At 36.7% G+C, this 24,839-nt stretch overlaps 6 protein-coding genes across 25 annotated transcripts; 3 read left to right on the top strand and 3 right to left on the bottom strand.

The window, feature by feature from the left end:
* Positions 1-632: 632 nt before the first annotated feature.
* Positions 633-10,206, bottom strand: LOC106415314 (protein CHROMATIN REMODELING 20-like). 4 transcript variants are annotated; one of them, XM_048757893.1, is made up of 26 exons: positions 9,969-10,206; positions 9,408-9,651; positions 9,266-9,328; positions 9,068-9,163; positions 8,894-8,986; positions 8,594-8,784; positions 8,257-8,500; positions 7,535-7,648; positions 7,252-7,335; positions 6,479-6,832; positions 5,871-6,199; positions 5,697-5,787; positions 5,387-5,593; positions 5,058-5,177; positions 4,744-4,910; positions 4,068-4,209; positions 3,701-3,850; positions 3,562-3,617; positions 3,178-3,475; positions 2,886-3,015; positions 2,437-2,492; positions 2,118-2,344; positions 1,833-2,036; positions 1,663-1,741; positions 1,357-1,574; positions 633-1,272 (listed from the first exon to the last, which is right to left on the bottom strand). In XM_048757893.1, exons 2-26 carry the CDS (start codon positions 9,612-9,614, stop codon positions 897-899), a joined length of 4,296 nt encoding a protein of 1,431 aa, XP_048613850.1. In that variant the 5' UTR covers positions 9,615-9,651; positions 9,969-10,206; the 3' UTR covers positions 633-896. The 4 variants fall into 4 exon arrangements, with proteins under 4 accessions (XP_048613850.1, XP_048613851.1, XP_048613849.1 ...); XM_048757894.1 differs by having other exon boundaries at positions 9,408-9,648; positions 9,969-10,173; XM_048757892.1 differs by lacking the exon at positions 9,969-10,206 and adding an exon at positions 9,731-9,922.
* A 990-nt stretch (positions 10,207-11,196) lies between these two features.
* BNAC05G06230D lies at positions 11,197-12,345 on the top strand. Of its 2 annotated transcripts, none has more exons than XM_013852930.3 (4): positions 11,197-11,485; positions 11,594-11,660; positions 11,915-11,998; positions 12,085-12,345. In XM_013852930.3, the coding sequence occupies exons 1-4, from the start codon at positions 11,324-11,326 to the stop codon at positions 12,144-12,146; spliced, it is 375 nt and encodes a 124-aa protein (XP_013708384.1). In that variant the 5' UTR covers positions 11,197-11,323; the 3' UTR covers positions 12,147-12,345. The 2 variants fall into 2 exon arrangements, with proteins under 2 accessions (XP_013708384.1, XP_013708383.1); XM_013852929.3 differs by having other exon boundaries at positions 12,082-12,345.
* A 341-nt stretch (positions 12,346-12,686) lies between these two features.
* On the bottom strand, positions 12,687-14,190 carry LOC106415750 (thioredoxin-like 1-1, chloroplastic). Its single transcript, XM_048757890.1, has 4 exons — positions 14,103-14,190; positions 13,813-14,048; positions 13,376-13,717; positions 12,687-13,297 (listed from the first exon to the last, which is right to left on the bottom strand). The coding sequence occupies exons 2-4, from the start codon at positions 14,026-14,028 to the stop codon at positions 13,049-13,051; spliced, it is 807 nt and encodes a 268-aa protein (XP_048613847.1). The 5' UTR covers positions 14,029-14,048; positions 14,103-14,190; the 3' UTR covers positions 12,687-13,048.
* Positions 14,191-15,776: 1,586 nt separating this feature from the next.
* Positions 15,777-17,509, top strand: LOC106415202 (syntaxin-related protein KNOLLE). The gene is made up of 2 exons (XM_013855839.3): positions 15,777-16,787; positions 17,118-17,509. The coding sequence occupies exons 1-2, from the start codon at positions 16,144-16,146 to the stop codon at positions 17,395-17,397; spliced, it is 924 nt and encodes a 307-aa protein (XP_013711293.2). The 5' UTR covers positions 15,777-16,143; the 3' UTR covers positions 17,398-17,509.
* Positions 17,507-19,712, bottom strand: LOC106415200 (violaxanthin de-epoxidase, chloroplastic-like). Its single transcript, NM_001315907.1, is given in 5 exon segments — positions 17,507-18,020; positions 18,102-18,493; positions 18,570-18,666; positions 19,261-19,427; positions 19,509-19,712. Coding segments are annotated over 5 exon segments (1,374 nt in total).
* Positions 19,713-19,848: 136 nt separating this feature from the next.
* On the top strand, positions 19,849-22,472 carry LOC106440253. 16 transcript variants are annotated; one of them, XR_007323708.1, is made up of 8 exons: positions 19,875-20,413; positions 20,568-20,692; positions 20,774-20,861; positions 21,178-21,290; positions 21,442-21,524; positions 21,629-21,686; positions 21,812-22,091; positions 22,174-22,472. XR_007323708.1 is itself a non-coding variant. In XM_048757891.1 (6 exons), the coding sequence occupies exons 1-5, from the start codon at positions 20,782-20,784 to the stop codon at positions 21,820-21,822; spliced, it is 357 nt and encodes a 118-aa protein (XP_048613848.1). In that variant the 5' UTR covers positions 19,849-20,781; the 3' UTR covers positions 21,823-22,091; positions 22,174-22,472. The 16 variants fall into 16 exon arrangements, 1 of the variants encoding a protein (XP_048613848.1); XR_001287640.3 differs by having other exon boundaries at positions 21,422-21,524; XR_007323711.1 differs by having other exon boundaries at positions 19,876-20,413; positions 21,226-21,290.
* Positions 22,473-24,839: the final 2,367 nt, after the last annotated feature.

Genomic DNA, 24,839 nt, shown 5'->3' with positions numbered 1-24,839 from the left:
GAAGAATATAAAATAGAGAACTTTTAACGTTTTTAATCTGCTTTTTTATTACGCGTGTCATAATATTTTTTTAAATAATAGTTTGGTATAAGCCAGAGATGATTTAAATTTAGAATCTCAATTCCATTTAAAAAAAAACAAGTTGACCATAATTTGGTTTGGTTTTAACTTTTAACTTGGTTTTTAAATAATGTAACACAACCGAAAACTTTAAAAGCCCAATCTACAATCTAGTAAATGGACCCAAACCAAAAAAGATACATGAGTTGAATGTTGGATATTTTACAAGTAGTGGGAACTAAATGAAAACCTTTAGAGAAATAGAGGGTGTACTTCATAAAATAGGGATAAACCCTACTTATCCTATCGTATCAAACTTAGTCCGTGGTCTAGCCAGAATCGATCAGATGGATAAAGCAATGGCTATCTTGAGAATCTTGGTAATGTCTAGTGCGGTTCCAGATACTGTTACCTATAACATGGTCATCGGAAATCTTTGCAAGATTTGGAATCAGCCTTGGTCCTCTTAGATGACATGAGTTTGAATGGAAGCAATAGAGGGAATGGGATCAAACAAACGTGTCGAAAGTTGTATATTCGAATCTCGAACCCGAGTGATGCGCAAATTCAAATTGGAGAAACAAAACCTTGCAATGATATGGTTACTCTTACAAATTCTCAAATCACTTTAGATTTACAAGACGAGTTCCAGCATGATTAGAAAGTAAACACACTAACAAACGCCCTGATTTTTATCTCGGCAATGGAACTATAATCTAAATCATCTATAAAAGCTAAAAGGAATGTCAAATGTTACTATTCCCTCATAATTCGGTTTCAGTCCCGTACTTAAAAAAAAAGTAAACTCAACTCTTTTGCAATCTTCATTTACTATTTTAGTTTACCTCTGAAAGTTTGGGTGCGGGTAAAACATCTTCCCACCTTATAACGCACCCACACTCCCCACAGATTGTGCTGCTACCCACTTTTCTTCCTTGGCTTACGAGTGTAAGCTGATGCGCGATCCTAGTGCAGCTTCGGTTCACAAAGCGACTTCTGTTGAACCCCCTCGGGTGGCGTAAGGGCTGTATTTGTGGTGATGGGGAAGGTTTTTGTAGCACAGGTGCTTCACTGACTGGGGCTCGTTGAACTTCTTCCCACTGAAGTGCTTTCCTATAAACTTCCCAGGCCATATCTTTTTCTTCCTTTGTCAGTCTTTCATCTTCATTTTCTTGTAGCAATGTCTCGTGCTCATGGAAACTAGAGATCCAGCTATAGTAAAACAAAGGACAGAGTGTGAGAAAAACCAAATAATGCAAGTACAGATTGTGAGTATGGTTACTCTTGCAAACTTACTCGGGGCTATGTCTCTGTAGTAAGTTCTCCATCAATTTGTCAGAGTCGCAACCGCGAGATGAAGTGGCCGCTTCCTTTCGCTTGCTTATCTCAGTGACGGCGTCGGATTTCTCATCGTCATCGTCAAATTCAAAAAGATGTAACATCTCTTCTTTGGAGATAGTCCTGTGCACTTGTTGTCTATCCACCACTCTCGCAGCGAGCCCCTCCTTGTTCACCTAAATCATATTGACATATATCTGATACATGAACGTCTCCTTCGAAGAAGAGATACTGAAACTAGCAATGTTTTGGTTCTTTCAATACCTGCCGTTTATATATTTTTTCTTCGATAGTCCCACGTGCCATCAACCTGTACGCAAACACTGGCTTCTTTTGCCCATACCTGCAAACAATAAGTCCACGTGGATGCTAAGGCACATTTCTTAATGCTGTGTGTTACAAAATTTAAATTCCATTGGTATTCTATGAAGTACCTCCAAGCTCGAAAGATAGCTTGAAGATCATAAGTTGGATTCCATGAACCATCAACGATGATCACACGGTTAGCAGCATAAAGATTAATCCCAAGAGACCCCGCTCTGGTTGAGATAAGAGTGCATTTCACCCTTTTGTTTTCAGGCTCATTGAACCTATCAACCAACTTCTGGCGTTCTGAGCTTTCGGTTTTTCCATCAATTCTGCATCAGTGCAAGGGAAGTTAGCGCCGCCATAATGGTTCATACATCATTCATGCTATTATGAAAGAACTAGATACCAACCTATACCAGTCTTTTCCCTTTTTCCAACACTTGCCATGTTTACCGTGACGAGGTACTCTTGAAAGATAAAGTTCTATGAGATCCAATGTCGGGATACTCTGGCTAAACACGAGCGCCTTATCACCCACATGAGCGCACATGGATAAAATATCCAACAGCAAAATCATTTTGCCACTATATTCCGAGACCTTATAATTATTTTTTTGAAGTAGGTCGACCCACCAATCCTGGCAAAAAGACAGGATTAGAATCACAGCTGTTTACTTTGAAGTGGTTGACGGTAATTACTAATACAGTCGAGCTGAGCAGTCATAGTTACCTTCTGGAGGTAGCCGTCAACTTTATCTTGCAAATCACTCATATTCCTCTGTTTCTCTGTCAGTATCCAAAACAAAAATGATACACTGTTTAATATATATTTTAAAGTTAATAGTTCTCTGTTTCTCAGTCAGTATCCAGAACAACAACAATGACGCAAATGTGTTTATATATTTTAAAAGCTATTGAACTTGTTATACTGCAAGCTCAGTCATATATGATGAAGCTTGAAAACATACACGTTTTTAGAAAAGATGATTATCGTTGGTAAGCAAGTCTTAGACAAATTAAACCAGTCCTCCCGCTAGGGGAAATCTTATTCAATTTAGAAAAATATAAAAATGTTTTCTACTGCACCTAGCATTTCCTTAGATCAGAGTAAAAAAATATCTAAAATAACTAGTTTAAACAAATCTTTAAAAAATGTGAACAGTGAGAATTAAGAGTTACCTCCCACAACCATGTTGCAGTCTAAATTTTCATCACTCGAACAGTCATCTGGAATATCAACAATGCTACCGCGGCGACCTTGTCTCTTATCTTCACTTCTTAACTGCGGAATCCCTGGATGATTCAAAATCTGAGAAGCCCAAAAACAACAGAGGGGGTTAAGAATAGGAAAAAGGATACCAAATAAAATCTCCAAAGTGGTTAACCAGTGCTTAGAAAAACAGTTATAAATTTAAGTACTAAATTAATAAAAAAGATTGAAGGCTTAGCAAAGCATTTATCACATTTATACCTGGGCCAAGACCTGGTAAGCAGCAAAAAAGTTTTTTCTCATCCTTTCATCTGCTCTTCCATCATTGAACCCATATAACTTAAGAAATCTCTTATACAACTTCCGCTGCAAGGGCGATAGTTTGACAGATATTACGAAGACTGTTTTAGGTGGCAGATCCTTTTTCACGACATTCATATCCATTCTTTGCACAAATCCTTTCAATTCCTCATACAGGATGTGTGATCTTTGGTTCATAATTTTCACGTCCTCTGCAGTTGAATTCATATGCTGTCCGTTTTCTATTGGATTTTGGAAGCTGCACGCAAGGTGAAGCACGATTAAAACTCTAGAAACATAACGTGAACACAGGCAGATAGTAAAACACTGGTAGGAAAGACTAACCGATTTCTAAACTCAGGGCTACTTCCCAAGAATCCTTCTCTTACAAAGTCAACCATCTGTTGCAATAAAGACATAAATTAAGAAACAGGGGCTAAGAACAAATTAGTCACAAGTTTATATGGTTCCTTCAGTAACTTACGCAATAATATTCCATGAGATTGTTTTGAAGGGGTGATCCTGTTAAGGCAATTCTTCTCTGGCATTTAACTTGCTTTAATGCTTGGGTTGTGTCAGCCCTGGTGTTCTTGATAATGTGAGCCTCGTCACAAACAAGTATATCAGGTCCATCCTGCAGCCACATAGGTTCAAATAATTGCAAGAATAAAATATTGCAAGCATGAGAACAGAAAAATTTATGATACAGTAGGCATCACAATTCACAAAAAGAACTTAAACAAAAAGATTAATCCTCGAATGAAGGGAATTTGTAACCATAAACAGCAAGTGAAAAGATAATATAAAAAGGGTATAAAACAAGAAATATAACAGTGAAATTATAGTCTTACCCTCAAGGCACTGCAGAATTCTTTGGCCGCATTTATATCCTTCACCCCCCTCCCCAGAGACAGGTTTCTAAAAGCGGCATATCCCATCAAGAAGACTCCGCCCTTATTTCTCCACTTCCTCAGCAAGTCCAATCTTCTCTCCCTTCAAAATAAAAAAAAATACGGAGGAACTGAGTTGCCAAACTGTCACCAAAAGTACGGTTGACATAGGCCAAACAAGAAGTATTTAGATGAAAGGGATGATCCATGAATATTGATATGTATGTTCCATAAATTATGGACCCTTTTGAAAATTTTGTAGGAAGTCAAAACAGCTGAGATGTTCTGAATTCGGACGAGAGGCCTTGCATCTATATTATTTTATTAGGGACAAGATATTCACGTAGGTTTAGTAAACGCAACATTCAGCAGTCTTAGGGCACACAGCTTTAGATTAATTAGGCCCTACTTTTAATAACCTAGAGTAGATCAGAATAATATACAAACACATATCTGAACTGCCAAAAGGTTTCGGGAGAAAAAAGGTTGTTTCGAGTATTAGTTAAACAACGATAGTCAAATTAGAGAAGAACAAGAAGACACTAGACTTTGGAGCGTCAACCAAATGCCTTTCAGAAAAACTTTGGAAGCATGGAAAATCTGCAACCAAAAGCTTCATTCATAAAAGAATATATACCTTGAAACGTCTTCAAGCATGAAGATGCGAAGTGGTTTCACTTCTGAAGGCATCCACTTCGTAAATTCACTTCGCCAATTGTGCAACACATTTACAGGAGTCACAATAAGGGCAGATTTCAGACCCAAATCAACACATCTCATTGCAGTGTACAGGAACGCTATAACCTGATAGATTAAAGTGGGAGAAGATATAATGAGCCAGTAACACCACACACCATATTAACAATTAACCATTACCAGTATGCATTAATTAGACAGGACGATAATAAGAAACATGCAAACAGACTCGTGCGTGAAAAAAAAATTTAGTACCTGAAAAGTTTTCCCCAGGCCCATTGTATGTGCTAGAATGCACCCAAGACCTTTATCACCAGACTTCACACTGTTGATAGACTGAATAATATTTTCCCACATAAATCTAATCCCTGTAACCTGAAAACAGAAACCACCAAACTTAGGGCAGAATTCAGTTCCATAATAAGCATTTCTAGAAGAGATGAGTATGTTTAATGCCCAATAGTGCAGGTGACAAGACTCCGACTATTCATTTATCATAAATGATTTTCTGAAAGAGATGAAGTATGTTATGAAACGGTTTACGCTAAACAAAGGATGCACAGAGCACACATGTTAATGCTAACCTGATGGGGTTTTAGTTTGGCAGATATGCTACGAGGAACTCTCACAGCTTCTTCACCAATCTCCCTAGCCACATTCACTATGTAACCACTGTGTGCATCACCAAGAACCTCAGCTTCCGCACCTTCTGGAATTTTCACGTCTCCCATAGAGCTAATTGTTTTGTATCTGGCAGAAAACTGCAAGGACCTAAGGCGCTCCTGTCGTTTCTACAAAAATAAAGAACCAGATGTACAATGAGTAAAGAAGCAAAAATAAGGAAATATTCAAAGTTCGTATACAATATAACAAATATGACTGTCGAGCAAACACCTTCTCAATTGCTATTTTACTTCTCGTATCTTTCCCTAGTTCAGCATCATCAATTATCCGCCGGATTTTCTTTTTCAATTTCTTCTTTGAGCTAAACAAAAAAAAGTCGAAATCAGTTGAAGACATGCTGGACTTTTATACCCGCAAGATATATGTATATATATATGATAATACCTTACTGCTACAGTGACATCAGCATCTGTATCAACAGAATTATCATCAGAGCTGGAATCAGAGCTAGAATCCGAGCTGGAATCAGAGCTAGACTCCATTGACTTCTTATCTCCCATGGCTTTCTCCAGTTCCAGTGTCAATCTTCGCAGGGGAATTGGAGCGCAACAGCAACAATCCCAACCAGAGGATTGAGCTTCGGACAAGTATTCGTCACCAATATTCCTCTTTATACATGATGCACAGAAAAGTTTTTCGCATGACCTACAATTTATTAAGTCAGCAACGTGTCCACACCATTCACAGTGACGTTCCAAAGAGGCATCAAGCTGCTGGTAAGAGCCAAACGTTTTGGTTAGAAAGATAAATATATGAAAAGAATATTTGTAAGATTACGGCAACATTTCTATGAAATCCTCCAAATAACAAAAAGCAGTATATGCACCAAATGAAGGTAATAAAATGAAAAACGATTTAACAAATCTATGTAGTCATGAATCGACTACGAGTCTACGACAAAAAAAAAATCCCTTCTAATTAAGTGTCTATATCTGGCCCAGACGCAAATGCATTGCAAGTCGCATAAAAATGGAAGAGGAAAAAAAATATACCTTAGCAACTCTATCTTCAATTAAACGTTTGCAATCCATGCAAACTATTACATCTAAAAGCGGATGACTATGCACTTCCACAGTTACGTTATTACAGGCAGTACACCTAAAATTGCTTGCTGGATTCTGTGAATCGTCTCTCATGGTATCTACATTAAGATCTGCGACGGGGACCATCTTATCTGCATCTGAATTAGACAAATTCCCGTTTTCCTGTTTGTTAACTTCATTATTTTGAAACTCAATGCTATTCTCCGGACATTTTACTTGATCTTCAGCAGGGTCTGGCGCAATCGAATTCCCATACAAATACGCCGAATCATCATCCCTATCCTCTGCCGTGTGCCTGATAACCTGAAATAAAACCAAATGAAGACTGCGACGTGAGCCAAGTTATAATTCCTTCAGACCAACACAACCCAGTCACTGCATGCCTTAAATCTCGCTTTAACACAAGACAGAACCGTCACTACTGACAATCCAGCAACAAGATGTAAAAGCTAAATAACAGTCAAATGACCATCTTGTACTAAAAAGATATGTCCCTAATGAAATTTACACCTTATATACATGAAATCAGCACAATATTAACTACACAAAATTTATAGCAAAACACAAACTATACGTGACTAAACTCTCGAGAAGCAGGCTCACTAAGACTGATATACTCAACAGATAACCGGTAACACTCATGTAACTAGTAACCCCAAGGAGTCTTGAATAAAATATATGCTATGCTACAAGAAGAAACTCAACAAATAAGCAAAACAGACCTGTTTAGATCTTTTCTTGCGTCTCTTCCGTTTCAAACGAAGTTGAAGTTCACGATCGATATTTATATCATCCTCTTCTTTGACCTGTTGGTGATTTAATGTCATATTCAAGATAATAAATTAAAAGGCGGGAGTTGGGATAGTCTTAAATCGTATTAAGAATACATATTTCATTGCAAACTCTGTAAAAGCAGGAACATAAAGAGCATCCAGAAACGGTAATACTTTCAAAAGTAGTATGCTTATTCTCAGAAATGAAAGAAGTTAAGTAAAAATATAATACCCTTATATAGTTTTTCTTTTGTTCTCCGGTGAGGGCAAGTTCTCTTTCGTTTTCTATTGCATCAGCGAAAAAAGGGTCTGCCAAACTTTCATCTATCTCTTCAATTTCCTCCACCTGAAAGAAAAGAAAAAATTACAGTGATAATCAGTCTGAAGTTATATTAAGTTGTCTTCTAGCAGTAGGATGGCTATAATTTAGGGTTATAAAGCCCGATATTTTAAAATGACCATTTTTGTTGCACTAACTTGAGAAGGAACATTAAATCTTCAAAAATAACTTGCATCCCAAGGTAGCAAATAATGTCATGTGCATCATCTAACTGTTACAACTAATGATAACCAAGTTAATGCTCGAATTTTGTCAATCCTTTTAAGACCTGAGAGCTAAGCTTAATGTTTTATTCTTTTAATTTTTGACATCAACTTGGCTTTCTATTTTTATGCTAATGACAACTTACACCGTAGAGTGAGCAATGTTTCCTATCTTGATCATGGCACAACAATGGACCATAAATTTATTGACTTGCAAGCAGAAACTAACAAGGAAAAAAAATGCCTGCTTTCATAAAATGTATTATGGCAGGTAGGTCACCCAAGTAAAAATCGTCAAGAAAGGAGATGCCTAGCGCTTTTACTTGGAGAAAATTCAACAGATGAAATATACGCAATCATCATCAGCATCAAGGCTATCAGGAAAAATAGAGGCATAGATGAAAATTTTACCTCATTGACTCCTGGAAATTCTAATCCCATGGCTGCAGCTTGTTGTGGAGTGCTTGCCAAGTAAACAGAAGCCCAGTGCTTACTACCGAAGGAAATAGCCTCATCTCTTTTTTCCGAAAAAACTTTGTTGAGAGACGACCAGTCAAGCTCAGATGTTCCAGTTAGACACTCTTTAACTGCATCGTCAGCAAACTTTTTCTCCAGAAACCCACTAGCTCCCTCCTCCAAGAGTTTTCCATGTCGTCTACACCAGAAAAATGATTAAATATACCTACCATGACGTCCTTGAGTAATTGTACTAGCTAAAAATTGAAAACAAACAAAAAAAAAAACCTACTTTCGGACAGGCCGGTGGGTGAGAAGGAAACTCTCTGCTTTAGCCAATGATTCCCCAGTTTCTTTTGTTACCTGGGTCCCAACCCAGTGCGCTCTTTTTTTCCAAGCTTCGGTATAGCAACCATTAGGGGCCTGACTTTCGATCATTTCGTACAATTTTGGAAGTTCAATTCCAGCACCATCAAGTTGCTCCTTTGAGAAAGAAACAAAAAGAGAATATAAGTTTGTAGGTTCATTTAGAGTAATAAATAAACGTTTGCATTAACTTTTGTGAAAACAGAAGAAGCAAAAACGAGCATACCAACAAGTTTGCACTTTCAGTTTCAAGCTCATCAAGAGTTGCCTCCCATTCGTCTTTAAATGTCATCATTTCAGCTTCCACAGCCTTATCCAGCTAAACCAGGCACGCTCTAAGATGTTTAATAGGAAAGAACAAAGGAACTCTGAGGTATGATAGTATGAGAAAGAATCTAACCTCATCACCGTGGAGCGTTTGCGCTAATTCCTCCCTAACTTCACTCTCTACCTTAGAAAGAGACTCCTTTTCGAGTGATTCCTGAGCTTCAGCAGCCTAAACACCAATGTGGAGTCATTGTGAGTGAGATTAAAACCAGGAAGCTAAAACTGGCCCACCAAGAACTCCTCGATCAAGCAAAAGGCAGAGATTAAATACCTTACTCTCTACTCCCAAAAGATCTGAAATCAACTCGTCTACTTCCTCCTCGCTCAGAGGTTTCTGCATAATAAAGGTATATTAGGTCATGCTATCACAACAACAACAAAAATGAACAAAGAGATATCCACAAGTTGCTGACCTCAAGGTCCAACTCATCATCATTCCCAGACCGCAACCCTTCCTCTTCATCTGAATTAGAAACAGAACTCTCAGATCTCAAATCAGTATCTTGCATCTCCTCATCTTGATTGTTGTTTTCTTCCATCACTTCATCATTCTGCTCCTTTTCAATCTCCACATCCATTATGTCTTCACTTCTATCCATCTCTTCCTCTTTTCCCTCCATTGTAACCTCTCTTCCCTTCCCTTCCCTTCCCTTCCTACTGAATAAGCATTAATAACCAAAACATTCAGTCATAAGTTAGTAGATTCATCCTTAACTCAGAAACTACAAAGAATTACCTAAATGTAATTAAAAAGAAGTAAATGGAAAAGGTATTGAATATTGATTGATTGATTCTGGAGATTAAATCACGCCCTATCATTTAAACACTCTCTAAGATCTATGAACCACTCCACTCTGATACCAGAAGCGGAACAGACTTGATGGAGATAGTGTAAACGCTTTTAAGTGAAGCGAGAACGAAACGAAAATCACGCGACGACGACGAAATTGAGGCTGAGGCTAAACAGGGCTTACCGACTCTAAGTGCAGAGAGATCACGAAAGCGATAGAAGAAGAATATTAGGGTTTGTTTGGGGGGGGGGGGGGAGGAATCTCCGGCGACGGGGTCGAGACGCTTCGCCGCGGTGAGATTGTTTTGGTTTTGGTAACAAAATTTACAGCCTTTTTTTTTTAATCTAATCTCCAAATATCAGAAGTAATATCGAAAACAATGCAAAATAAATAATGAAAACTCTTCGTGTTGTGGGGTGTTCTTTTATACTAAACTGGATCAGTGAATGTAGTCGATGTTATTTATGCTAACATTTTTAAAAGGAAAAAAATCAAATACGTTATTACTGTATATAATCGAATTTAAAATTATATTATGCTGATTTAGAAAGAAACGTACAAGTATGTCGACAAAAAAAAAAAAAAAAAAAAAAAAGAAACGTATAAGTAAGAAAAGAAGAAAAATATCTGATTGAAAGTAAAATTTGTAGGAAAGAAAAAATATAAAGAAATGTAGACCATCTAAATATTATCCCCTAATTTTGTAGGTGTGTGTGTCAATGTCTAAATTACTTCTTAATGGTGAAATCTATCTAAGTGTAATCACGTTTTTATAGTTTGATTTAGACATAATTTCGTTTTTTTTTTCTGAAAATGTATATATGTTTTCATTAATTTTTTTTTATAGATATCTTTTATATAATATAGAGAGAAGTAGAAATGACCGTAGATATGTACTCAAATAATAAAATATTCTATAGATGAAATCATGTTATCCAATCAAAACTGTATATTGAAAAAGTTATAATTTTTTAATAATCCAGTTTTTTATAAATGTTTTAATACTCCGTCCGTTTCATTTTATTTGTCGTTTTAGGTTTATGCACACAGATTAAAAAAATATATGATTTTGTATATTTTTAAAATAAAAACACAATTACCTTATACACGTAACCATATTTCAACCAATAGAAAAATAAAGTGGATAATTTTATTAATAAATTTTGCATTGAAACTCTAAAATGACACTTATTTTGAAACAAATTTTTTTTTTTTACAACGACAATTAAATCGAAACGGAGGGAGTAACATTTTTTGTATATCAAGTAGATGACTCTATTTTGGTTAGGGTGAACTGAACCAAACCAAACAGGTTTGACATGTCTGAATCTAATTTAAACCGGCTGAACAAATAGAAGTAAGACGGTTTGGGTAATAAAAGATAAAGAAAAAGCCCAAACAAAGTTGGTAAAAGACATGGAAAAGCCCAAACATAGCTCAAGGCAACGGTGGATTTAGGGCTTAAGGAGAAGTTTCTAGGTTTGAAGTAGAGAGGAGGAGGAGGCGTCCGTTCGAAGCTTGAGGTTTTTGTGGTAGAGATGGCAAAATACAACGAGATAGCGAAGAAGAAGAGGGAGGCGAAAGCTGATAGAAAGCGAGCCATCCACGGAGATCCACTCACCAACAAACTGAAGAGCAGAGCTCCGGTTGTCTCCGTCTCCGGAAAACGTCAGAAGAAACTCCTCCGCAAATGGCGCCGAGTATGAATATCCTTTCTTTTATATCGTATTGGATACGTGATGATATTGCTACTACTCGTCGAATTTTAAATTAAAAAAAAAAGAGAGTTTTTGTTAATGTGATAACAGGAGCAGAAAGAGATGGTGGAGAAGGGTCTTGTAACTATGGAGGATGTGGAGATGGCTTCTGCTGATGGTCTGAGCTCTTGCTTTGTTAATTGATCTCTTTGACTTAGTTAGTTAGGAATAATTCTTCAGTACTTGAGCTGTAACTCTGCAAATGAGTTTGGATTTGTAGAACGATTGTTTTTCTTTTACTGATTGAGATCATGTTACTGTTAGCATTTTATAGAAAGGCCATTCCTTTTGCCCCTGTGACATATATATATATTGTTAGGTATTTTGTTGAAGTGAGTTTTTTTTTTTTAAATTTTCTTTTACTGGTTCCAGGTGCATCAGAAGAAGAATCCAAGAAACCCCCTAGAAAGTTTAGCGTGAAGAAGACCTTGAAGCTCAATAAACTAAAGAATAAAGGTACATCATTGTTTTATCTCAGTGTTTGTTACTATATGCAATTTTAGCCAATTGTGGAAGTAACAAGATATTGTCTACTACAGCAGGCAAGAAGAATAAAAGTCAGAAAGCCGTTGGCCAAGTATCTGCCGAACAGATGCTGGAATGAGTGTATGTTGTATAATAAACCTTGAATCAACATAGACACGAGGAGTGAGGAGTTTTAATAGGATTCGAGTTTGACAAGTTTTCATGAGTGTTTTTTACTTACTTCAAATATGTTGTCTTTTAGAAAGATCTGATTTTGTATTCTGCCATGGATTATGATCTGGTTCTTCTGTCAATGAAGTGGTATGTTACATTTTCAATATCACTATTTATCAGTCTCCAAACCTTTTCTACTGTTCCAGTAGATCTCTCCTAGTTGGAAAATAAACAGAAGCATTTAGACATAGTGGCTATTACGGTATTACCTAACTACCAGAAACCAATACCTAGTTTTGTGATACAGAACTCTAATTCTCACAAGCCGAAACTCTCTGATCAACCGGTAAAAGATACCCAAGTCTTGTTTTCATTTGTAAATCAGAGGAAAGAATGCTCAACGAACGAATACAATTTAATCCATAATATGAGAGGAAACATGGCAAACGCCAACATTTGAAAACTTGTAAACATAAGCTTTAGAAAAGACCTTCACCATAGAGAATACCACCATAAATGACATTGTATTATGGATATTTTTACTTGCATAGAAACACCTTAAAGGCTTAAAGCAATTAAAAACAAGCAACGAAACAAAAGTAGTCCTACTAAATCTGACTGAAGTAGAAACTTTCTTCCCATTGTGCACAAACGCACGAACTTCCACTATCACTCCCACAAGAACTGAGCAAAACTCGAACTGGTCTTCCATTAAACCGGTTTTGCTCAGGGGGATCCCCCCCCCCAAAACTAAACCCCATTAAACCGGCTAATCCAAGAACAGACAACTGCAATACATATTCAGTTGCTAGTAACTACTATCACGCAAACTGTACAGAGAAATGTTTATTCGCTCTCAGAACCATATCACCTCCCTGCAGAGACCAATGTCTTCTCCTCACTGCCACTCATCGATGGATGAGGAACAGGGAGTGCCGGGTTGGAAGTGGGAATAGCTGCTTCTTTCTCAACAGGTACAACCTTCGGCGTGTAACTAAAGTTGAGTTCTTTATTGGCTGCAAGTGCCACAAGCTCTTTCTCTTCAAGCCCCTTGGTTGGTCCAAGGCTGCACCTATCCGGACTATGCTTCGCCAACGCGTCTCTAAATTTCTTTATCTAAAGATAACAAAAATCGATGATTATTACTGATGATGATCTCTTAAGAGTTAATGTGGAGATGACGAGAAACGTTACCGTAGCATTAGTACAGCTAAAGCTACAGACGCGACCCTGAGCGCCACGGTAGAACCGAAAAAACGGGAGGACGTGGACACCGAGGCTATAACACATGGACTTGTGCTCCTCGTAGTTCACCTGAAGAAACTGCACATCAGCGCTCTGCTCCGCCAGCTGGCACATCTTAGGATGCAGAGCCTTGCATCCGCCGCAGCCAGGAGAGAAGAAGTCAACCACGACGAGCTTATCGCCAGCGTCGGCGAGAGAGTCGACGAGCTCTTGCGCCGAAGAGATCTCTCTCATGTTCTCTTGCAGACCTTTCTCCCACCACTTCTGAGCTGTCCCAATCCTCAGCGTTGACTGAACATACAAAAAAATACCACACGTGTTAAAAGATCCTTTCCGACAGAACCAACCAACAACTCAAACAAACATGTCTGAATCCAAGGATCTACCTGAGCGGTAACGGATGATGATCGGAAGCTCCTGTTGAAGGTCTGTAGGATCTGTTTTCCAGAGAAGTCGCTTCTAAGAGGCTTCTGCTTGAGAGAAGAGAAACTCTTTTTGAGACCGAAACTCACCGGCGAGACGGAGAAGTCATCTGCGTGGTGGTGGTGATTCACGCAAGCTCCTCGGAAGAACAAACTCGTTTTGCTGATTACCTCCGCCATTAGAAGGAAAAAGTATACAAAATTTAGAACCAGAAGAAGATGAAGAAAAGTTATAAGTCTCACGGAGACAACAACGTGTACTCTCAGCAATCTTTAATCGCTTAGCCAAGTTTTGCTTTCTTTTTTTTTTTCCTCTTTCACACGAGAAATTTATAAAGAGAAATGGAAAGGGGAAGTGTAAAAGAGATTTTCTGGACGAGAAGAGAGTGTTTTGCTTTTGGTTATTTGATCTAGGCCGTTGATTTTGGATATGGAAAATTATGATCTGATGGTTTGTGTGTTGGAACCAGTCAGATTAATGGATAAGGTTCCACACGAATTTTAGCGGATATTATGTAAAAGTTTATCTAAACTTGGAATCGGATTTTGTTTTCTTACCGTGTTTTGTGTAAATTTGTTTACCATGATGAGTTTACCAAAAGTATTTTTAGTAACTTACTTTACTAAATCAATACTTAAACACACATTTTATATCAACAGTTTCTGGTCTTATAGACATTGATTCTCATGTTTAAAGTCATATGTGAAATTGAATTTCAAATAACTCATCAATGATCTGCTGAAAAAGAATGGTATAATAAATAAAAAGGTGATCCGCCTCGTAAATATTTGTGTTGTATACGTAACGAGACTTTTAAAATAAAGTAGTGATGGATATTTGGATTTGGAATTTAAGGAAGCAAATTCGCCAACACATCACACACATGGGTCTCACTCCCTCCACCACATCTTCCCTTCCTTCAATCACCTTCTTTCTTTAGCCCCTAATATAAATTCTACTTCTACAAAAGGCTCCTATTTAACTCTTGTATTGAAAATAGACCTGTATTAGTTTATCTTTCACACTTATAACCCCGCTCATGACAAGAAGCACAGTAGGATCCAAGAGAGATATTTGAGAAATGAGAAGTTGATATGGACTAAAAACATGAACCTGTGGTTAGTGTTGATAGGGATGCACACAAATGATACAAATAAATATGACCATTTTTATGAGAGTAAGTTTTATAAATAAAATGTTTTGCAGGGATAGATAGCAGAGGCGGATGTAGGTTCTTGCACCCACAAAAATTTCAGATTCTTAATAATATGCCAAAATTTTAGCTATATTTTCTTATTAAAAGTTACATTTTGATCTTAGTATATGTGATTATTTCTTAAAAAATTTCACGCTACATCCGCCGCTGATAGATAATGTTATGAAGTATGATAGTTTATTCGGTGAATTAATCTATTCTCTCCGTTTCAAAACATAAGATGTTTAGAAAAAAAATTATGTTTCAATTTGTTATGTTTTCATATTTTTATGTAAATTTTAGTTTATCAAAAACTGTGTAACCAATCAAATTTAATCATTCGATTATGTAACTTGTCAAGTAATTTTTAATTTATAATTCTAATGATATATTTTAAATAAATTTTTTTTTAGTAAATGTATTTTACCTAAAACATTTTATATTTAGGATTGGATTAAATATTTTTTAATAAATAGTTTAATTTGTATAGTTTAGAATATGATTGTACGGGAATATAAACAGATTTATAGAACGGATAGATGATTACAAACATGAATTTCCAACTTTTTAAGTATTCTAAATTTTTTTTTTTTAAGTGTTCTAATTTGAATGACTCGGATGCAAAAAAGTTTACCACATGAACAGCACCATACAAGAGCCACATTTTTTGAATAAATGGTGACAAAATAGAAGAGCCAACAATAAAAGTCGACCAAAAACACTTTATAATATAATATTGCAATTGTAGCCCCTGTATTTTCTCATCAGTCACAACGAAATAAGAAAAGCTCAATCTCAAGTCGGCCAAAAGCACCTTAATACACAACTAATTACAGTTTAGCCCCTCTATTCTTCTTCAGTTTCCAAATCTTCACTCAATTAAAAAAAAATCAATGTATATCAGAAGCCGACTGACAAATGTACGATCCAACGGACACATCTCCAAATATAGCCGTTGGGAGGTAACGAAGACGGTAACGGCTATATCTCCCCACTGATTAAAAACGTTACTTCTCAGATCCTTTCTTCACACCCACACTCATCTCTCATCTCTCAAACTCTCTCTAGTTAATTTCGATTTGAGTTTTCAGGCGAAAAGATGAACGACCTAATGACCAAATCGTTCACAAGCTACGTCGACCTAAAAAAATCAGCGATGAAGGATCTAGAATCCGGACCACCAGACTCCGACCTCGAGATGGCGAACAACAACAACACAGACTCAAATCTCTCCTCGTTCCTAGAAGAAGCCGAGAAAGTCAAATCAGAGATCTCTCTGATCACCGAAACGCTCTCTCGCATCTCGCAGTACAACGACGAGAGCAAATCCGCGCACAAGTCGGACTCCGTGAAGTCTCTCCGCAACAAGATCTCCAACGAGATCGTCTCCGGTTTACGAAAAGCGAAATCGATCAAGGCCACGCTCGAGGAGATGGACAGAGCGAACCGGGAGATCAAACGGTTATCGGGAACTCCGGTTTACAGAAGCAGAGTGGCGGTTACTAACGGTTTGAGGAAGAAGCTGAAAGAAGTGATGATGGAGTTTCAGGGGCTGAGGCAGAGGATGATGAGCGAGTACAAGGAGACCGTTGAGAGACGGTACTTTACGGTTACTGGCGAGAGACCAGACGAAGAGATGATCGAGAAGATTGTTAGCGACGGAGGTGAAGAGTTTCTCGCACGTGCGGTTCAGGAGCACGGGAGAGGGAAGGTGTTGGAGACTGTGGTTGAGATTCAAGACAGGTACGGTTTGATTTGGTTTATTGACAACTGAATCTTGGTTTGATTTGGTTTATTGACACTGAATCTTGGTTTGATTTGGTTTATTGACACTGAATCTCGGTTTGATTTGGTTTATTGACACTGAATCTGGGTTTGATTTGGTTTATTGACACTGAATCTCGGTTTGATTTGGTTTATTGACACTGAATCTCGGTTTGATTTGGTTATTGACACTGAATCTCGGTTTGATTTGGTTTATTAACACTGAATCTCGGTTTGATTTGGTTTATTAACACTGAATCTTGGTTTGATTTGGTTATTATTGACTTCCAAGTTTTTTGTTTTTTGAAGGTATGATGCGGCGAAGGAGATAGAGAAGAGTTTGTTGGAGCTACACCAAGTGTTTCTAGATATGGCTGTGATGGTCGAAGCGCAAGGCGAGCAGATGGATGAGATCGAGCATCACGTGATGAACGCGAGCCATTACGTTAAAGATGGTGCTAAGGAGTTGAATACCGCAAAGAAGCATCAGAGAAGCAGTAGGAAATGGATGTGCATTGGTATCATCGTGCTGCTCTTGATCATTCTTGTTGTTATCATCCCCATCATTACCAGTTTCACCTCTTCTTAAGTGCTAAAAAGGATGTCTTAATCCTTGTGTGTTTTGTGTATCCAATTTTATGAAATGATTAAATGTTTTTACAACAGTGTATATGTATTATAATAATAATATAGTTTCTCTACCTGAACTTTCTGATTGGTAGAGCTTTTCCAAATAATTTCTCAACCTCATTAGCTTCCATTTTGAGCTCATCCAGCAACTCCATCTCCTCTTTACTTAACCCTTTCAAGAAATTCTCCTCGTCTTGCTTTAATTCTTCAAACCCTTCAGCTAATCTCTGGAACAAGGTCATCTCAGTCTTACCGACTTTCTCCACTTCCTTCTCTACTTCCTCTTCGATCTCCTCAACCTCTTTGACTATAATCTTCTCCCCTTCTTCCACCGTCTTCTCAAGTCTCTCCACCAGAGGAGGTTCAGGACCGCAAGTGTTATCCGTTTTTATGAATGTGCTGAAGTCTCTGCCTATGCTTTTAGCTGCCTTTTCAAGATCCGGTACAATGGTGTTGGGTAAAGAAGCGCTTCTCGTGTACACAACCGCACCGCCGTATCCATCCCAAGCATCGTTTCTCCCACGGTAGTAGACAAAGATATAGTCGTCTTGTTTGTTCTCTATCTTTGATGAAAGTATATACCTGCAAGAGTCATGTGGAACTAATAAACTTCTTTGGTTTGCAAGAAGAGAAGCGGAGACTAAATCTATCTCTTGTTGTTACCAGTCATCTTGGTAGTGAAGGTACTCGTTGTCATGATTGTAGAAAACAGCAGGTTGGTTAGGATCTTGCACGAACTTCTGTACGGTTGATCTAGTGAAGAAACCAGTATCTGGGGTTTTTATTCTCCATGAGATGTTTCCAACAAGCTTGCCGTCTTCCGTGTGGAACTCATGGAGCTGACAGTCAAAGGCGTCAAAGGTTGGATTCAAGCCACTTGTAATGTACCACTTGCCGTCAAAGTCCTTGACGTTGAAGTTCTTGACGAGAACAGAAGGGTCAGGGGCTGGAAACTCTCCGAGATCAGATTTTCTAGGAACACATTTTTTTCTTGAGACAGCGCATTCGTTGAACTCGTCGACTACACTGTTCTCGAATAGATCACCACATTTAATCTGAAAAATAAAGCACAATCATTGGTCTCTTGTCTCACAAGAAGCTAAATGATATGTTATGGATAGATAAAAGAACCTGGCACTCGGTTTCATCTGGACGGTTGTTACATGTCTGGAGGCAAGCGACATTGGCTGCACAGGAAGGGTTGGCAATGCACTTTGCAAGTTCTATCCTAACAAATTATATGGTCGGACAATGTGAGATGCATAAACTTGTCACAAAAAAAAATCAGAATGTGGTAATCAACTTAAATCAGCTCCATATAGATCAATGTTCAAAAAATCGTTAGATGGTAGCTAGGTGTTTTAGAAGAGAATTAATGGCTAGCCGGATTATTCGAAGCCTAGTCTTTAACAAATTATTGATACTTTTTATATATTTTACATTTATAGTAGATATTTTAATTTTTAGATTTAATTACAAAGTTATTTTGATGAATTATAAAAATTAGATATACAAAAAAAGTTAGACAAATTTATGAATTTAAACTAACATAATCGCTTGATTTAAGAGATTTAGACCAATTTAGATTGATTAAAACCGATTTAGAATGGTTTAAATCGATTTGAGTAGAATACATCGGACCTTAATGCCGTCTAAACCAATTTTTAGAACATTGATATATCTAACACTAGCTTCATCTAGATGCACAACCTCAACAATCTAAAACGGTAGAATCTAAATGGATCCATTAAATTCAAAGGTTCAATACATATATTATCATCTAGAAGCACACTCTCAACAATATACTGATGCAGAGATTTACCTGCACCCCTTAAGTAAGCATGCACAAGTCTTTAGCGCATCAACAGCATCTGCAGATGGAACTATGAGAAACGCGCAAGCTACAACACCCACAAGTTTTACCAGCAGTGGAGTGGTCATCTCTTTCAGTGCATTCCTAGATGTCAATGCCACAATATCAAATACTCCCTGACATGTTTAGCAGCATTAGGAATGACGAAAGCGTGAGCTGAAAAAAAAACATTGAAAGAATTGAATTTTTTGTTTTACCTTAGAGATTCCTGACCTGAATCCAGATAAGGGTCGTGAGGATTTCGCAGTTATTCTTAGATAAGCGTTTTGGGAAGAAGGTAAGATCTTAACCAAGAAAGTGCCTTTGATTCTCTTTCTTAGAAGTTTATTACCATCATCGCCTGAGAAAAATCTCGTACGGTCGTGACAAGGTGAAGTGAAACAATGTGTAGATACTGACATACTTGAGACTGAAAGCTCCGCGGGAAGCAGAGGAGGAAGATAGAGAGAGAAGAGAAAGAGAGATATAAGGATGTGAGGAAATGCCTTTGGATAAGACATGGAGCGTCTTCCCTTTGTGGACAATTAATTATCTGCTAGTTTAAGATATTTTTCCCCAAAAAAAATATTTTAGTTGTTATAATAATGTATCATCTAACCTATACTAAAAGGAGAATAAGCTCAAAGCTCAGCCTATCCACGTCACCTAAGAAAATTAACCAATCATAAGACTCTATTTTGACACATCACCTTGGCTAAAATAGAGTGGAGTTTCGTATGGGCTTTATTATATTATCGGTCGACCCATTTGAGCACATGCCCAAAAATCTGTTTCGTCGTCGTCTTCAAGCGTCAAGAGTCTCTCCCCCGACTCTTCCACTTCATCTTCTCCAATGTCTGGGTTTTTTTTTCCATTACCTTCTCAATCAATGAGGATGTTAAAGCTATTCTCCAACGTTTTGTTCCACCTACCTTTGATACTTCTCCTATATAAAGCTCTACCTCTAACCTAAATCCATCCAGAATCAAAAACCCTACTCTGCAGAAACTAAATTGCAATGAAATCCACAACGAAGTCTCAGCTTACCACCGGCATATCTCCCGTCGCCGTCTATTTCAACGACATCTCACCAAGACCAGATGAGTCACAGCTTCGGTTTCAGGTAATCCATCCTTTTAGCAGGCTTCTTCGTTTAAATGTGGCTCTTTGCTTATATCTTCGTTTAAAACTGTTGTTATTTCGTTTCTCATGGTTTTGAATCTAAAAATGCTTAGATTCTCTATTGGTCTCTTACTCTGCTTATAAATTGGTTTCAGAATAAAGTCGGCCAGGTATGTGATACTTAGCCACCTTGAGCACGTACACATATGTGTCTCACAATGGAGAGAAAGTTGCTGTGAAAATACAAAGATCTGGACTAAAGTTTTCGATATAGATCTATGTAACAACTTTTGTGTTATATTATACAACCTTTGGACATGGATGCTTTATTTATGCTAAAAATGACATATTTTCTTATCAGGAAATTTGATGTTGCTTGATGAATATTTCTGGAAAAGTGATCCATTTGCCCCAAACGCCCCGGATGGTATTTACGAAAAATGTGCCATGTAAGTCTTTTTAACATAAAGTAGTTATAACTCTGGCTCTAAAACATGTGGCGCTGATATATCAAGAGTAATGCTAAAGTGTCAAACTTATAATGGTTTCAAACTTATTTTATGGTTTGGCTGTTTTAGATACTCCAAACCGCCTACTTTCATGATGTTTAAGTCAATTTCAATAATCTTGATAATCAAGACAAAGCTTAACCACTGCTTGAAAAAATATTTACAATCCATTATTTGTTCAATTAGATATTTAATCATAAATAAGAGACTAAATCATGTTATTATGTATACACTATATATTGTTCTCTGTTTGTAGCTTGCAGATAACCAAAGTTATGAGTCATGAAACTTTTTTAAAGGACAGGTGGTGCGCTCTGGGAATCACAGCAAGGATCCTCAGTACCACAGTCTGGATCACTTCTTTGACAGGTTCTAACATGATCATGCCACTTTGGTTACACATTGGGTCTTTTGATTTTGAAAGTATTTGAATTTATATTAGTTCTGTGTTTTGATATAAGCCAGCCTCTAAATGTAGACCCCAAAAACATTTCTGATAGTTTACAGCGTCTACATTTAGATCCGACATGGGTTGTTGGTTCGATGAGGCTAAATAGTTATATTTACATGAAGTTCATGGTCGGCTTCAGTGCAAATGCAAAGGTTACAAAATAAAATACCTGATTTATCTCCATTTATAGAGTTAGTTTCATTACAAAGTTCTCTCTGTTTTCTTTGTTTGATGAAAATATGTAAATAAATTGTAGGCAGCGAATGTATATAAGAAGAAAGCTGAAAGTCCTACGAAAACATGGATACAACATGGTATAGTTACTGGTATCAGTTTCACAGATTCTGTCTTCGTCCTCTTCATTTCTTATGTAGCCAGTTTGTATGATATTGGCTCAAATTATTCTTTTTTGTTTTCTTCTCTATGTTTCAAACAATAGCTCTGTTTTGAGAGAGTGGAAGCTGTAAATCATCAGTAACTGTGGCAGAGGTTTAACGATCCCAATCAGGACAGACACTCTTCGCAGAGTTGATATTAAAGCCATCAGTTGAAAAGGGTAAGGCAGCAAAGCAGGCTGGTAAGCCAAAAATAAGTTTTGTACAGTGTAAATAAACAGAGCAAACATTGCTAACGGAAAAGGAGGAGAAGCCAGTGAAACCAGTATCATCTATGTAACTGAGCTACCTAACGCTCATGGCTTCATTAGTGGACTGCAACAGGTATTTTTAACTGCACTTGATCAACTATGCAGCCCTAATTTCCGGATTTAAACTAAATTGAAAAACGTATTCCCTGTTGCAGGCCTATGATACAATGGTGGGTGAAAGAGGACTTCAGTTATCAGGCAGAAAATAGTAGAGAGTGGTAGCCATAGCAATTTTTAAAGATCCTATGGTGTGGGCCGTGTGGTTTAGGGATGAAGCAACAATTACTGTTGATATTTAGTCAGAGTCTGGGGTTCATGAGTTAATTGCATAGGTTAGAAAGAAAAGCAAGCCACTGATCCCAATATATGAGGGTCTCTATGTTTCTTTAGTACAACTTCATTTGACTGCTTCTGCGAAAACATTTTTTAAGGGATTACCTACCATTTGAGCAAATATGGAATTGACAGCAAACATATTTTCCATTATGAATGATTACAGAGCTTCGAGAATGACATTGACTTTCACAGAATGTTAAAAAAAAATGATCTAACAAAGCCAGTACAATCCTAACGAACCCTGCAATGGCAGAACGCTGCATCCATTACTTCTTACAAGTATAAAAGGGATCACGGCAATTCCTAGGCTACTTTGGTGAAAAGGTTCGCGGGAATACAAAGAATGAGGAAGAAAAAGAATGCAGTACTGAGGACTCCTTTCTCTGATCACCATGTCCGTGAGCTGCTGTATGTCTCCGTAATTAATAGAGACTCTTCAAAATAATTCCATATCGGAAAAGCCTGCCAATACTTTCCTAACTTGAATAGAACTTCGTTGCTTGATTTGTTCATAATTATTTTTTGGATATTACATGGGTGAGGTGCATATAGCTTGGTGTCTCTCAATGCTCATCAGGTGATATCAAAAATTTATAACTGATTAACCTCTAATCCTAAAAGAAGAAGGTGATGACGTGCTCTTAATATTATCATCATGTCTAACTCATGTGAATTATCAACTTAACAAACTCATTAGATGATGTCAAAAAAAAAAACAAACTCATTAGATTCACTCTTTGGGTTATACAGTCATGTTCACCCGAATTGATTCAGAAAACACAAGCAATTCTAATTATCTACACCCGTCCCCTTTTCACATATATTTAATCTACATGTTACATTGTTACCTATATTAATATTTATTAAATCACAAATGTTTTCATTACTTTTTTTCTAAACAGCAAAAGAGTGAAGAAATGTAATAATATAACTAATACTAATGCAACATAATATTACAAATAAATGTTTAAAAAATACATATTACAAACAATATGAATACTCAATCTGTGTGTAGAGGTTACGAAATTTAAAACTACTTTTTCAGCATTCATACTTCAGTCACTTAACTAACCAATTAAATTGTTTCCGTTCTCCATTGAAAAAGGCATTGTTCACAGGGATGTAAAGCTAGGTAACTTTGCCTTCTCTACAAAGAGTCAGACCCGAATTTGAGAGTGTGCCCATGGAGTAAATGCACAGGGCCCAACTTTTACTAATTTTCTTTAGAATTTAGGGCCCTAAATTTTTTAAACCATTACAAAACATGACCTAATAATTTTAATGATTTTACTTTATTAAATAACATTTGTAAAAAAATTTGGACTAGCACTGGACCCTCAATCTCCATGAGACGGGCCTGCAAAGAGCAAACAAGCTATCTCATTGCCTTTATAACCTCGCCACAGTTGGCAATTCTCTAGCACGTTTCTCTTATCTATAGCAACAACTACCGGTTAATGTTTCATATAAAATAATCATAGGTAACAATCATATTTTTTGAATACTAAGGCCATTGTCTAATAGAAGCACTGAACAACTTTGCTAACACATGCGTTCATGTTAAGATAGCTTTATGATATAACCCTAATCATTGAATAATTTTGATATATTTGAACTTTTTTTTTTTTACAAAATTGAGATAAATTTTAAATTTAGTTTCACGTTTTCAGACTAATTTTAATTGATTATCTATAAAAACAGCATTGAAAGACCATGTTGTCAACTACATAATACCAAATAAGAATATATACATAATACACAAAACCAAACTACATTACTCTTTTTAGTGTAGAATATGCGCTAAAAAAGATAGAATTTCATATTTCAAATATACGTCAAATAAAAAAATAAAGTTGTTAGAAATATACAAATTAAGTTAGTACAAAAATATTTACAGATTATGTTAAGAAAACTAAATACAAAATTAAAGTAAACATTTAACATAGACACAACAATCCGTGCGTAGCACGGACACGGACCTAGTAAATATAAAATGTATGAAAATATGAACGTAAAAGAATTATTAGATAATTTTAAGAAAGTTTATACAGCTTTTAAACTTTATAGTAAAACATAAAACCTATACAGTTTTTGACGCTAATGCCTCTTCTTAATTTTCCAAAACGTTTTTAATTAGTTTTATTTATATACATGAACAAGTTTTTTCTGGGTCAATGTTGCTACCATGTAATTTTCCTGTTTATTTGTTTCCACTTTTGAAGTGCAAATAAGTTGTTTATTTTTTTATTTGTCTTTAGAAAGTGTGACATTTATATAGTTTATGATTTCACCTGCTATGGAAATAAAGAGTGCATCTGGCCTCCACAAAAATACTATTCTCTTTTTTTTTTTTGGCAATTAGATAACACTCCATTTCAAATTAGATAATATTTTCAATTTCAATGTAACATTTATCACTTTAATTATTTATAATCATTTGTATTTTGTATAATTATTTGTTGAATTATGTTTAGATAGATGATTG

Source organism: Brassica napus, chromosome C5 (genome assembly GCF_020379485.1).
Source record: "Brassica napus cultivar Da-Ae chromosome C5, Da-Ae, whole genome shotgun sequence".
In the NCBI taxonomy this organism is placed as follows: Eukaryota; Viridiplantae; Streptophyta; class Magnoliopsida; order Brassicales; family Brassicaceae; genus Brassica; species Brassica napus.
Note: the sequence above shows the minus strand (reverse complement) of the source record. Positions and strands in the feature narration are given on the sequence as shown.

What these genes read in the sequence shown, in the direction of transcription:
- LOC106415314 (XM_048757892.1), bottom strand. Translation starts at nt 9,813, where the DNA reads ATGATAGGGCGTGATTTAATCTCCAGAATCAATCAATCAATATTCAAT. An exon ending in AAACGCTCCACGGTGATGAG is followed by an intron (nt 8,987 to 9,067) that starts GTTAGATTCTTT and finishes TGCCTGGTTTAG; the next exon opens with CTGGATAAGGCTGTGGAAGC. An exon ending in TTGAAGATAGAGTTGCTAAG is followed by an intron (nt 6,200 to 6,478) that starts GTATATTTTTTT and finishes GGCTCTTACCAG; the next exon opens with CAGCTTGATGCCTCTTTGGA.
- BNAC05G06230D (XM_013852929.3), top strand. Translation starts at nt 11,324, where the DNA reads ATGGCAAAATACAACGAGATAGCGAAGAAGAAGAGGGAGGCGAAAGCT. An exon ending in TCCTCCGCAAATGGCGCCGA is followed by an intron (nt 11,486 to 11,593) that starts GTATGAATATCC and finishes ATGTGATAACAG; the next exon opens with GAGCAGAAAGAGATGGTGGA. An exon ending in GGAGATGGCTTCTGCTGATG is followed by an intron (nt 11,661 to 11,914) that starts GTCTGAGCTCTT and finishes TACTGGTTCCAG; the next exon opens with GTGCATCAGAAGAAGAATCC.
- LOC106415750 (XM_048757890.1), bottom strand. Translation starts at nt 14,028, where the DNA reads ATGGCGGAGGTAATCAGCAAAACGAGTTTGTTCTTCCGAGGAGCTTGC. An exon ending in CATCATCCGTTACCGCTCAG is followed by an intron (nt 13,718 to 13,812) that starts GTAGATCCTTGG and finishes TTGTATGTTCAG; the next exon opens with TCAACGCTGAGGATTGGGAC. An exon ending in TTAGCTGTACTAATGCTACG is followed by an intron (nt 13,298 to 13,375) that starts GTAACGTTTCTC and finishes TGTTATCTTTAG; the next exon opens with ATAAAGAAATTTAGAGACGC.
- LOC106415202 (XM_013855839.3), top strand. Translation starts at nt 16,144, where the DNA reads ATGAACGACCTAATGACCAAATCGTTCACAAGCTACGTCGACCTAAAA. An exon ending in GTGGTTGAGATTCAAGACAG is followed by an intron (nt 16,788 to 17,117) that starts GTACGGTTTGAT and finishes TGTTTTTTGAAG; the next exon opens with GTATGATGCGGCGAAGGAGA.
- LOC106440253 (XM_048757891.1), top strand. Translation starts at nt 20,782, where the DNA reads ATGTTGCTTGATGAATATTTCTGGAAAAGTGATCCATTTGCCCCAAAC. An exon ending in ATTTACGAAAAATGTGCCAT is followed by an intron (nt 20,862 to 21,177) that starts GTAAGTCTTTTT and finishes CTCTGTTTGTAG; the next exon opens with CTTGCAGATAACCAAAGTTA. An exon ending in GCTTCAGTGCAAATGCAAAG is followed by an intron (nt 21,525 to 21,628) that starts GTTACAAAATAA and finishes AATAAATTGTAG; the next exon opens with GCAGCGAATGTATATAAGAA.